Here is a 14,568-nt window from a genome sequence, read left to right as displayed (position 1 = left end):
CAGATTAGCCTGTTAAGTCTGCACTTCTTAATGTATGTGAGAAGTGTCCTCCCAGAATAGCCTGTTAATTCTGCACTTCTCAATGTATGTGAGTAGTGTCCTCCCAGATTAGCCTGTTAAGTCTGCACTACTTAATGTATATGAGAAGTGTCCTCCCAGATTAGCCTGTTAAGTCTGCACTTCTTAATGTATGTGAGTAGTGTCCTCCCAGATTAGCCTGTTAAGTCTGCACTTCTTAATGTATATGAGTAGTGTCCTCCCAGATTAGCCTGTTAAGTCTGCACTTCTTAATGTATGTGAGTAGGGTTCTCCCAGATTAGCCTGTTAAGTCTGCACTTCTTAATGTATGTGAGAAGTGTCCTCCCAAATTAGCCTGTTAAGTCTGCACTTTTAAATGTATGTGAGTAGTGTGCAAACAGATTTATGGCGTACCATTTGGGTAGAAAGTCAACAAAACCTACTAGTTAAAAAGAAAAATGTACGTCGACGTACAAAAATTGTACTTCACATACAAATATGAAATACACGTCGACGTATATATTTGTACGTCGAAGTACAATTTGTACTTCGACGTACATTTGTGTACGTCTACGTACAAATTTTCTGAACAGCCAATCAAAACACTCGTCTCTTTAGCCGCTTTTCCTTCAGATTAATTCATAATAAATGTTTCAAATCTCTTTTTCAATTGAGGACAAAATGTATAAAAATTTAAAATTGAAAAAAAAAAAGATTTATAAATAATTAAGTATCTACTTGACGGTATTTATTCTAAAATCGGTTTAATTAATAAATAGTATACACTTTATTAGACAGCTGGCCCATGTATGATCTATATGTCATAACTTGACGCTCATAGGAATAAGATAGTGATCACCACAGCAGGTTGCTAATACACAGTGTAGACTTCCCCTATTTTATCGTGGTAACACGATTGTTTACAAAGCATAGGCAAAATAATATGGAATCAAATTTTGAAATAAAAATCGTATAAAGAGTCTGAAAATAGCGCAGTGAATGTTTAACGTGGAACAAAGCAACAGATGTAAGGGGTCTTCTGATTGGCTAACACTCAAGGGTCGGTAAAAATTGTACGTCTACGTACAATTTTGTACGTCGAAGTACAAAATAATGTACGTCATCGTACATATTGTATGTCGATGTACATTTCTCTTTTTACTTAGTAGGTCTTGTTGACTTTTGACCCAAATGGTACGTCATACAGATTAGCCTGTTAAGTCTGCACTTCTTAGTGAAAATCCAGTTTTAGCGGAGAGTGCTGTCCCTGATTAGCCTGGTACAACACATAATGCACATCCATTGAAGCACTTTTTCCAAGAGCACTATCACATATATATACAGGATACACTAACACTCACCAGTCTTCAGAGGCAATGTTTTTCTGGGCAGTGCGGAGCCCCGTGTCAGGGTCCTTGTAAGGCTTCCAGTCCTCAGGATTGTCAGACTCCACCAGGGAGCGCTGCGCAGCAGAGAGTGGGTGACTAGCCTCTCCATCCAGTGAACTGTGGGAGAGAAGATGGAAAACCAAACATTAACATATCCACAGTAAAAAGTCAACTACATGGATTATATTTACAATCTGTTGAGAGTTTTAACGTAGATATCTGTGTGTTAAACAAGAGCACCACATAACGGGTGCCAACGCTCGGCTGTGAAAGCTTGTCAGAAAAAAAAATATTTGTTTTTTTTAGAGGTCACAGTGACCTTGACCTTTGACCTTGAGACCCAAAATTGGGTGTGGCGTGTAGAACTCATCAAGGTGCATCTACATATGAAGTTTCAAAAATGTAGGTGGAAGCACTTTGATTTTAGAGCCTATGTTAAAGTTTTATATTAGAGGTCACAGTGACCTTGACCTTTGACCTTGTGACCCAAAAAAGGGTGTGGCGTTTAGAACTCATCAAGGTGCATGTACATTTAAAGTTTCAAAGTTGTAGGTGGAAGCACTTTGATTTTAGAGCGAATGTTAAGGTTTATGTTAAAGTTTTATATTAGAGGTCACAGTGACCTTGACTTTTAACCAAGTGACCCAAAAATGGGTGTGGCGTGTAGAAATCATCAAGGTGCATCTACATATGAAGTTTCAAAGTTTTAGGTGGAAGCACTTTGATTTTAGAGCCTATGTTTCAAGTTTTATTTTAGAGGTCTTAGTGACCTTGACCTTTGACCTAGTGACCCTAAATGGGTGTGGCGTGTAGAATTCATCAAGGTGCATCTACATATGAAGTTTCAAAGTTGTAGGTGTAAGCACTTTGATTTTAGAGCCTATGTTAAAGTTTTATATTAGAGGTCACAGTGACCTTGACCTTTGACCTAGTGACCCAAAAATGGGTGTGGCGTGTAGAACTCATCAAGGTGCATCTACATATGAAGTTTGAAAGTTGTAGGGCCAATGTTAAGGTTTTAGCATGACGCCTACGGCGGACAGCTGACGGCGAGCTGGCTATGACAATACCTCGGGTTTTCTCCGAAAACAGCCGAGCTAAAAATTATTACAAAGCTCCACGCTACAATTTTTCAACCTTGCTTAACATATAACTTCTAAGTAATTTGTTCTAATTTTACACTCAAAACAGATTATTGTTATGAACTGATGGCTCCTAATACACAACCTTTTATGGAAAAGACTATTAAAAAGCAATAATCTGGTGTGTTAGGCGGCAGAATGGTGCCTTTCCATACAAGACTTGGAGAAGGAATCAAAAGGACAGTTCATAGTTAATATCGCATAGAACACTAATAATTTCTAATGAGGAAATCTCGATTATTCTAAAATAATTATAAAATTATTGCTTTTCATATATGAAATAAAAGGTTAACATAAGTCTCAAGAGTGCATTATTTGACAAAAATACACATAAAATCCATTTGGTGGTAATAAAAAAGAAAAATTTCAATTTGATGAATTACAACATAAGTAGACTAATATACAAGCTGCGCATTGAGAAAAATCAATCTAATGCATCTGCATGTCGTCCCAAATTAACCTGTGAATTCTTCCCACAGGTTAATCAGGGAGGAAACTTCTTGCTTTGATGAAGTCTTTCATTCAAAGGACGTCTGTCTCAGGCTTGGCGAAATTGGAAAAAATTTGCCGGTCATCCAGACAGGCATTTCAGAAAAAGTGCCGAAGAAAATGTAGCCGGACCGAAAAACAACAACAACACAACTATGAACATTAACAATTATGTACATTAACATTAACATAAACCCTTTATTTTAGCTCAACAAGCCACTGCCAGTGCTTTATCCTAATAAGTTTTTCGGTGTTTATCAATTAGTCTTCATAGTCTGGACAATATTCTTCAATTTCAATATCTTTTTTAGTGTCATACAGTTTATCAATCCATATCTTTTTTAGTGTCATACAGTTCATCAATCTCCTTTGCGAAGTAAGGGATTAAAACAACGTAAACTTAAGTAAGAAGAAGTATCGTAAATACAATTGTGGTTAACGGACACTAACTTGTACAATGTAAAACGAAAACATTTTTGGAGACCTATGACGAGTACATGTTATTAAGATATCACTAGAACATTGTTTATATTTAATAAACAACCTTTTTAAAGCCATGCTTCATAAAGAAATTCATATTTTTAATTTCCTTATTTACTCGAAAAATATGTCAAGCTATCAAATCTTTTTTGTTATAATGCAGTTGCCGATTTTGCAACCGAGTCTGAAGTAGGTGTTGTGTAACCAGTTGGATTTGCTTATTGTGCGTTACAAAACTTATTGCAAACATCAAAACAATGAGTGATTTCATTTTCATGATGTAGTTAGGGGTTTGCTGTTCGAATTTTTAACTTTGAAAAAAATATCATTTGTTTGCATTCATTTCACATTTGCCGGTCGCCAGGACTGACACTCTTGTTAAACCTTATGGACCAAATGGAAATCTGCCAGTCAGGACCGGCGGACCGGCAATTTCGCCAAGCCTGCTGTCTTGGCGGAGATTGTCATCCCAGATAAGTCTATGCAAACTGCTCATTCTTGTCTGGGACAACACTTAATACACATGCTGGTGTTTCTAGAGCACAGCTTAACTAAAAAAAATGTTCACCTACACAAATCTGCCACTATCCAGTATAATTGTGTGTGAACTACTCACGGTTTGCTCTTCTTGCGAGGTGTGAGTGCAGGGGAGGTCACCTTGGTGGGGGATATACTGGTCTGTGAGGAGTTAGAACTGGCCCCTGATATGGACAGGGCTGCAAAAAGAACATGGAACTTAGTAACTACACAGTCAATGTTGCAGCAGGTAGCTATTTGTCCTTCCAGCATCAAATTAGTTGATAAATATACAGGAAATTTGACATGATCAGCACACTTTAAGTTCCAGACATGCAATAGGTACTGTTTGATTTAACAGCGAAAATGGTCTGTAAAAATGAATTGGTCATAGCAAAATGCTTGAAAATGCATGCATCACTTTCCCACTTAAGTTGAATATAATTTGTACAGAAATGTTAACCTGAGTGCCATATTCCTCTTTCTAAGAAAATAATAGCAAAGAAGAGCTCCAGATAAGGGCTGTACGGCCGTAAATACGCCTTTATCATGAAGATTTACGCATTTATTTTTATAAACTGGACGTACAATTACGACATTAATATCCAATTTACGCATTTACGAAAAAAATCTGGCCGTACTGATACGTCTGCGTCAGAGCGGCGTGATTTGTTGGTCTCTAACCTAACGGCGCTTTTCATTAATTTGAATTACCGAAAAGTTGTAGACTGGGTTCATATATTATTGTCTATTCTGTCGCGTGATTTCCTGTAACTTGTAAATCCGTCAAAAACGATATGTCTGCGCGCAATTGAATGCCAGCTTAACCGAAAGCGGCTCAAAACAACACTTTGTTGTCATATAATGACTACATACGGTGTCTTCTAACCATCCTGACATTAAATCGGTAAACCCAGAAAAAAAAATGTCACCCCGATATTAAACGATTTGATTGCATCGGTGGCGTAAAACGTTAGAAAACACGATGAGAAACGGATGAGACAGTGAAATAAGTGTTCATTTACTTAGCTTACTAGTTGGCTTGTGTTTTCTTGTCAAGAAAAATGAAGAAATAGTATTAGTCATGAGTTTTAATGTGTAGTTGTATAAGCATCATAATTCAGAATGGAAAACCTAATACAGTAACTGTTTAAAAAGCTACATATATTTATTATAATTGCTGCAAATGTTTCTGTTAAGTCATTTATACACCCTTCAATATCCAAGAACACGGGTAGTACAGTACTACCTGTATTTTTGGATATGGTAGTACAGGTACTAATTGATTTTAAGCGTTACTCCTTTTCTTTCTGTCAGTGGCAGTACCGCTACTAATTTCACAAATCCTTATCTGGAGCTCTGAGCAAAGGGATATCAAAATTTAGGCAATGTTTGATAAATGGTACAACATGGGCAACATATAACATATACTTTTTGTCTTATGTACAGACACACACTCTATTCAAAGTAAATGCAAACTCCTGTTTCCATCCGTTCTTTTACATTTACAATCATCCTTTGAAAACTAAAACGCACAATCAACATTATGTGCAATGAAGATAATGTTCTCATCATTCAAATACAATTGTTATTTTTATAGCTGCAGCAGATTTTATGTACTTATCAATAATAAAGGAATTATTTATCAATGAACTGCCAATAACAAATTGATTGTCCATGTAATTCAGATATTCCACAGCATACAGACCATTCACAGTCGTTTATTTCTCAGAAAAAAATATATCATTACCTATGAATATTTAATATATTCATTAAAAATATTGATAAAATCTCCAAGGGAAACGTGCAAATAGGGACATATAGAGTTGTAGTATAATATATGACTTATCTGAACATCTAACAGATTACTAAATTATACATGCTGAACATCCTTATGACTTTGTACCCTTAGTTACTGTATAACATTGGATCTTAATACAGAATAAAGAGATGCATTAAAAGAAAGTGTTTTCATTTTATCAATTGCATCTTAAATCATAACTGGAACAAGAGTGCCAAACTGTCACAAGATACGCCCGTTCGAAGGTTTTGGACACCATGCTCAATGCTTGAAATGCACTAAGTAATCTCAAGACCTAGTTATTGACCCGGCATGACCCATATTTGAACTTGACCTAGATATCATTTAGATGTAACATCTGACTTAATTTTGTGAAGATCAGATGAAAACTACTTCAATTTGAGAGCAGACACCATGCTAAATGCTTGAAATGCACCATGTGACCTCATGACCTTGTTTTTGACCCGGCATGACCCATATTTGAACTTGACCTACATATCATCTAGACACAATTTCTGACCAAATTAGGTGAAGATCAGATGAAAACTACTTCAATTAGAGAGCGGACACCATGCTAAATGCTTGAAATGCACTAAGTAACCTCGTGACCTAGTTTTTGACCCAGCATGAACCATATTTGAATTTGACCTACATATCATCTAGACACAACTTCTGACAAAATTTGGTAAAGATTGGGTGAAAACTACTTCAATTAGAGAGCGGACACCATGCTTAATCCTTGAAATGCACTAAGTGACCCCGTGACCTAGTTTTTGACCCGGCATGACCCATATTCAAACTTGACCTAGATATTGTCTAGAAACAACTTGTGACCAAGTTTGGTGAAGATCGGATGAAAACTATTTGAATTAGAGAGCAGACACTGCTGTGGACGCCGCCCGCCCGCCGCCCACCCGCCAAGGGTGAAACTATAATACGTCCTGTTTTGAAAAAACGGGCGTATAAAAAGTAGTAAAAGAGCCGTTTTAGTTTAGAACAATTGTGTCATACAGTGATGCATAAAATATTTATTCTGACTAGCTATGATGGTTGGGACTGATAAAGTTGACACCATTTGAAGTACTGAAGAAAAACTTTACAAAACATGCTTAAGGCATGGACAATTTTTTTCTTCTTTTTTTTTGTGTGTTCAGGTTCATATTAGCTGTTTTAACCCATTCCCACTCAGAAGCAAAGTGAAAATGGCTATGAGAAAACAGCATAAAACCAGAACAGCCTGCAAGTAACTCGCAGCCTGTTCAGGTTTAATAATGTTTGCTGCTTATCAGTATATGAGGCTTAGAATTGAAGCCTTTAAAACTTTCTAGTAAGAAAGGTATTTAATTAAATGTAACTTTCTAAGGGACCACAACTGCATTGAAATATTTATCTAAGTGGTAAAGGGTTAATTGCTTATACAATAACATCAATGCACCGTAATTACTCTTAAGTTTTCAGACATCCTATTTTTGAGCAAACATAATTATGTTTTGTGACTCTTAATTTTCCGACATACCGGATTTTGTACATAATAAATGTCTCTTAATTTTTGACAGTATATTTTACCGTGCTATTCTACAGACTTCGGCCCTATTTTCGCTTATCTTGTGACACTTACATCATGAATTTGTACAAACGGATTAAGGTCATAAAACCAGGAAGATGCATGCCTAAGAGCAATCAACCATAACCTTCGCTTAATTGGGTAAATAATGATGTATACCGGTTCAAAGTAATGGTTTCATGCAACGGTATTTGAAACAATTTCGTCCTATTTAGGATTGGGAATGTTTTCTGTGTTATTATTTTGTTCTATATCATTTCAGGCAAGGGTTAGAAAATCTTTGAAGCTGTAATTATTTTTTAAGCATTTAAATAAGTAATCACATAAGAATTATTGGAAATTAATTTATTGCATTTATTTCAATATAATTATAATTTATGGACAGCTTAGTTTTTTTCCTCTAAACTTTCGGACACCTTTAATTTTGGAATATTTTTCTTATCTATATTTTTGGACACAAAAACTTAAAGTAATTATGGTATTACGAATTGTAACAGCCTAAATTAAATTGTATATAGACAATCTTAACCTGATAAGTTGATACAATTTGTTTATCAATTATGTAAAGCTCATTGAATGTGTATCATTCTTACAGCCCAAAAAGATTAATTATATTTATACCTTTACTTTTTGTAAATTCCTCAATATCAATAACAAACATTACACATTTTGATTTTTTAGTTTCACTTGCATCATTCAAAAACTTGGTTTCCTTCTCTTTCATACCACAAACATTATCATTATCCACTATATCTGTTATTTCCAAATCTTGTTCTTCAATTCCATTTCCATTACTATCCAGCAGCGCACCATTTTTTAAACATCCACTTTTGTGCCCATTATTTTCTTTAGGTTCCTTTGCTAGATTGGAACTCTTCAATTCTGAAGTACAAAGCTGATCTCTATTAGAGGCCTTTTTGGAAACAGGAATTCCCATTTTTGACTCCCATATTATTCCTCACACCAAACAATAACTAACTTTACTAGTAGGAGACCTACATAAGCCAATATTGTGGAACTGATTTCCAGCCCAGCAGCCATTCATTATTCATAACAAATGAAACCTCAGGCTAGGCATTAAATAGTCATTTTAGAGCCATTCTCAACAGTTGATAACACTGGTCAGATGAGCGTTCTTGCAGGGGTTGACTGACAGTTCAATCTAAGGCAGAGTCGGATGAGGCAATACAGCCAAAGACATTAAGATATATTAGAAGATGAACCAAAGGAAGATAATGTATAGTTAACAAGAGATGTGTTAGTCAGAAACACAATGCCCCCTATTGCGCCGCTATGAAATAAAATTTCAATATATCATTTGGCAGGTTTAGAAATTGTCTCCCTTTAAAGCTTATTACTTACCTTGGATTGTATTTTATGACTTTTGACCTTGAAGGATGACCTTGACCTTTCACCACTCAAAATGCGCAGCTTTATGCGATACACATGCATGCCAAATATCAAGTCTACAAAATCTTCAATATTGCAGAAGTTATGGCCAATGTAATAGTTTTCGGACTGACGCACAGTCTGACGGACTGACGGACAGTTCAACTGCTATATGTCACCCTACCGGGGGCATAAAAAGGTCATCCATTAAAAGCTTATGCAATACATTAGAATCTGCTAGAAGTGGAGAAAATGCTTGTGATTAACTTCCTCAATTGAGGTCAGAGTTGTATGCCTTGATGAGTGACCTTGCATGATTATCCCAAGGACATGTGTGAAGTTACAATCAAATATCTGCAGTAGTCGTTGCATGCAACCTTTCACCTTGATTTTAACTTGCACAAAAACTGTATCCGAAGGTGCATAGTCCTGCTAAAAAGCTGGTCACACTTCAAGGTCTAGGTCAGTGAATGTTAATCAAGATCTTGAACACTATAAAACATTCTTTTTCAACATCTGCAGTAAATAGAGAGAAATGGAGGAGTTGCACGCAAACCTGAACTTGTTTTGTACACAAATGTTCAATACTCTGTTAAAATGCTGGTCTGTTATGGCACTTGATCAGCAACCTCACACAATTATCCTGAACACTGGCTTAAAGTTTCAATTAAATACCTGTAGTACCGATAAGCAGTAGAGCTCAGACTATTCAGTGAATAGTTGAGGTAACAAGAGCAACCCATAGCGGGTGCCAACGCTCGGCTGTGGGTGCAATTTTGAATAAATGAAAGCTTGTCAGAAGTGACCTTGACCTTTGACCTAGTAAAATGGGTTTGGCGTGTAGAACTCATCAAGGTGCATCTACATATGAAGTTTCAAAGTTGTATGTGGAAGCACTTTGATTTTAGAGCCTATGTTAAGGTTTTAGCACGACGCGGACGGCAAACGCAGGATGGCAGACGACGAGCTGGCTATGACAATACCTCCTGTTTTTTTTCGAAAACAGCCGAGCTAAAAATCATGCCGCAAGGTCACATGACACTTACACTCAATACCCAGACTCTCGCTGGTGTTGAGACGCCGCAGTTTCTCCTGCTGCCGCTCCCGCTCCTTCTTCAGCTTCTCCTCATGTTCAATTCTCTTCTTCTCTCGCTCAACACGTTCACGCTCTTTCTCCTCCTCAAGTTGCTGCTTCTGCTTCGTTATCCGCTCGTTCAGGGTTTGGCTAATGCGTGGTGGGTTGGAATCCTGTAAAAAGAAAGATTTTAAAAATCTTGTATCACCTGCTGTTTGTTGGTTTATAACCAAGCCTATTTCATCAGCATATGTGCAGTTATGGAAATAATATATTGATTCCTCTTAAAAAACATTTAATTTACAACCTACCAAAAACCTACCAAAAACTTAAAAATCAAATGTTGTTTTATAAATGAAGGAAAACAATTGTAACAGCATATGTATTAGGAAAGAATATATTGATGCAGCATGTAAATATATATCATTGTTGCATCTGCAGAGAATGTCAGAGAATTAATCAATATTAAAACTCAATACAGTAATAGTAAAATACAATGTTCATCATAAAATATTCTATGCCTTATCTTTGTTGTTTCTGACATCTGTATAAACATATCCAGTATTCAAACTCGAGCTTTGTCACAGACGTGACATACTGAGAAACCATTATATATCATCAGGCATTAATTTTCGTCTATTTCGTCAGTCGACCAATTTACAAATTCAAGATCCTAACGAACAATTATGTCCCATATTTGAACAAATTGAGACTGAATTACCAAAGGCATGAGGCACTAAAATCTAATATCATCCACGCATATATACTCTGTCTGTTACGTAATCAAGATAAATACGGTTTTGACACAAAAGGGTGTAGATTACACAGTGTACTTAACTGACACAGGACATTGCTCTAAAACGCGAAAGCAGTACAGCTGTATCGACTGCGTTGACTTTGTTTAGGTAGAATTGTAATGATAAGCGCTAATTGTTAACAACTGTATTGCCCATTGTGTGTATTGTGTTTTTCAGTGTTGTTGCAGAAGATTATACAGTCTCCACGCACCGGATTAGATCCGGATCAAAGACAATAAACAAAATTAAAAGATGGTGATGTATATACTTACCGTATACATTCTCTGCATTGATTACAAATAAATACAGAACATTTTGATTTGTGTTTGGTTGTTTGCGTTTAACTACAATACAGGTGTAAAAAATGCTTGTGCTTCGTTTTATGGGCTATCGATCTTTTTAATCATTGACATCTTTTACAAGTTTTACCATACATGTTTCAAATAATTGTTACTTGTAGCAATTGAAAACATAACAGGTAAAGAGAAATTAGCAATCATGACCATTAGTTCCATCCAAACGTAGGGAAATTGTTTTCAAAAATTCACTTTTATTTTCGCGATTTCCAGGAAATCCCCGGAAAGCACGTGTTTCGAAAGACTGAGTATGACGCAATAAAACATTGCTTTGTATCCTATTGCATTCAATCTAATTTAAACTCACTCGTCCATTGGTTGTAACAATTAAATCTGAACTTTCCCCTATGAAACCTCTGTCCAATATTGCACTGTTAATTTGATACTTCCGAAAATTATTGTACTTAAAAGTGATCAAATATTTATGATGCAAAACTCTTGAAACTTTATTGAAAACTGACCAAACTGTTTGCTAACACTAATTTTAACCAATAATTGTCGCACCTTCTCTAATTTGCGCGGATAAAGGTAAGATTGTTATTAATTTGGCTATGATAATTAATGAATAGAACCAACTGGCAACTGGCTTCACTGTTTCAAACACTCGTTAACGGTTATTCGGTCCCACTAATCCGCTAATCATAATAATGATACACTAATGAGGGCAAATTACTGATCACCTGATAACAAAAGACTAGTATATTGACATGTGACAAACAGGCCCCACCTCCTGCAAGTGACTCTCAAGTGTCCTCCCTCTTTCCCCACTACGATTTTTCGAAACAGCCATATATTTCGGACAAAAAAATCGGATATTGTTGACTGAAGCATTTTTTTCAAAGTCAGGAATTGGCGAATTTAAGTGCTGACGAAAACGTCATTTTTATAAAAATGACGAAATTTCGTGCTGGCGAAAATAAATGATTTTACAGTATACCCCCACATGCTGCATTGACACAGAATATTTTGCATGCTGTCTTCACAAAACAGGAGAAGCTAATTTATGGGGATTTTTAAGAATTATTATGCCATTATCATATATGGCCATTTTGACCTTTGAACTTTTGAATTCTTTCGCATGACATGCCGTCCAATGACTGTGAACAAAATTCATGTACAGAATCATTTTAAAATCTCACAATGAAGGACATAGTTATTGCCCGGACAAGCTCATTTATAGGCATTTTTTACTTTTGAACTCCAAGTGTGACCTTGACCTTGGAGATATCGACGTAAATCTTTTGCATGACACACTGTTAAATGATTGTGAACAAATGTGCCAAATGATTTTAAAATCTCACAATGAACGACATAGTTATGGCCCGGACAAGCTCATTTATGGCCATTTTTAACCTTTGAACTCAAAGTGTGACCTTGACCTGAACGAAATTGACCTAATTGTTACAATTAAACAATTTTTGCAGACTAAAAAATAAATCACTTTAGCTCAATTATTGGTGAAACTTACATCATCCACATCGTCCAACATTTCCATGCCCGGGTCGTCAAATGACCCCTGCTTGTTGACCCCGACCCCTACCACCCCGCTGGTAAAGTCCTTTCGGTCCTGCTTCATTGGTTGACGGTTGCTTCTATCGTTAGACTGTGAGTTTCCGGCAGTGATAGCGTGCTCTGTACCATTCACATTTTCAAACATTCCTACAAAATGAGATGCTTAGTTTTCAAATATTTACTATGAATAATTGAGTAAGCTTATACGCTTAGGTGAAATGGGGAACACCTGTTTTGTGGGCAAATGATCAGTATCAATATTAACAATCAAATCTGGGAAAAAAACACCACCAGTATCTGCAATGGCTGATATATGAGCACTTTTGTGACAAATTTCAAACTTATTTCTAAATAAATAAAAAATATTTACCTTCCTCATTATGGCTCGTAATAATTCCCTATTGGCATATATAGCAACCTTTACCAAAGGGAAATATATTGAACAGCGTTAACAATTCATAGGTAATTATTTATATATGAATTCTTAAAGACAGAAAATCCAATACCATGAAAATCCAATATTGCTGAGGATCAGTAGGCATTAACATCACCACAACTATGTGTCTACTAAATGTATAAGTGCATTAAATTTATTAGTCTGCTATATTATTCTAAGCTTATATCTTCTAATGACTGTACTACTTAATGTACATCCTTCTATGTTTCGACATGATCAACTGGTCATTCACACCATCCTCTACCACCTCTTTAGACACTCACAGTTGTCTGTCTATAAGGTTCCATAAGTGCAGTGGCATTCAAAGACAGGTATCGTGCCATGTGTGGTGAGTGTAGCTACAGATTAGCCTGCGCAATTGTGCAGTCTAGTCAGGAGCTACCCTGTCCACTATAGTCACCCAAGGTTTTATTAGCGGACAGGGTAAATCCTGACAAGACTGCACTGATGAGCTATCTGGTCTGGAGATACGCTCGTCAAATATTGCAAAAGAACCCATTTTTGTATGACACACCAGAAACAAAAGTTTTACTCTCAGCACCCTATATACTGTTTCACGGATTCCTATACACATTATACATGATCTGGAACCTTATCATGCACATAAGTTTATCACACAGACGCTTAATTCTTGATTAGCCACTGTAATGCTGAATAGCTTTAAACACAAGCTTCATTTTTTACAAAACATTTCATTTCTTTTGTTCTTAAATAATAATGGTCTCTCCACATATTCCCAGAACTCAAAGGCAAATTTCAGATTTTCATGGGCAGATTTCATACCTTTAGTATTTTTCAAGCACTGTGAAATTATGTTTGAATTAAGTAAAGCACTATACATGTTTTTAAAGGGCAATAACTTTTTTAACAATTACAAAACACATATTTAATATACTTCCAGGTTAGGTGAATAAGGAAGGTTCAAGGGATATTGAATAAAAGTGACAACTGTGAACAATAAAAAAAGGATGTCACTTTCAATAACAACACTTCTTTTGATATGTGTTTGAACAGAGAAACACGCTATTTCTTTTAAAATAGCACCATCAGGGGTGTCAATTGGCCCAAATTTGAAATCCGGAAAATTAAGCCGTAGGATAAAGGGAAGAGAGGGCCCAACCCCCCGAGCCCTAGCTTATTGTTCTTTTTTTATAGTCTTTCTAGGTGCAATTTCTGGTGAGTACAATGCGAAATATTATAAGCCAAACCATCCGTAACACCGCAGGTGTATTTGTCATTCTAAACAAATGATATTAAGAACTTCGAAATGTAATAAACAAACCAGCGTATCCGAAAACGACTGTCCGAAAACATGTCGCGATACATCATTTGCAAATGAAATTAAATATGCATATCGTTTGACTGCAGAAAATGAAAACCAGTAACCAGTAACCTAGCAAATACGCAGTCAATATATAATTTGATTAACATATTGTTTTAAAATATGATATTGCAGTGCTTTACTTTGCCAGTGCCTGCTCATGTCAGTGCCAGCCGCTTACCAATCAGAAATCAATAAATAAAATCGGTACCAAGCGCAAATGTCCGGAATGCCGACGATGCTATAACAATATTCGTTCTGAA

At 36.1% G+C, this 14,568-nt stretch overlaps 1 protein-coding gene across 1 annotated transcript in view; it reads right to left on the bottom strand.

The window, feature by feature from the left end:
* LOC127873777 (TOG array regulator of axonemal microtubules protein 1-like) overlaps positions 1-14,568 on the bottom strand; it is a 109,201-nt gene that overhangs the window by 15,957 nt on the left and 78,676 nt on the right. The window contains exons 12-15 of the mRNA XM_052417752.1: positions 12,484-12,674; positions 9,834-10,035; positions 4,134-4,233; positions 1,380-1,523 (exon numbers count right to left, since the gene is read on the bottom strand). Coding sequence (XP_052273712.1) covers positions 1,380-1,523; positions 4,134-4,233; positions 9,834-10,035; positions 12,484-12,674 — 637 coding nt within the window. The remainder of the gene's footprint in view (positions 1-1,379; positions 1,524-4,133; positions 4,234-9,833; positions 10,036-12,483; positions 12,675-14,568) is intronic.

Source organism: Dreissena polymorpha, chromosome 3, assembly GCF_020536995.1.
Source record: "Dreissena polymorpha isolate Duluth1 chromosome 3, UMN_Dpol_1.0, whole genome shotgun sequence".
In the NCBI taxonomy this organism is placed as follows: Eukaryota; Metazoa; Mollusca; class Bivalvia; order Myida; family Dreissenidae; genus Dreissena; species Dreissena polymorpha.
Note: the sequence above shows the minus strand (reverse complement) of the source record. Positions and strands in the feature narration are given on the sequence as shown.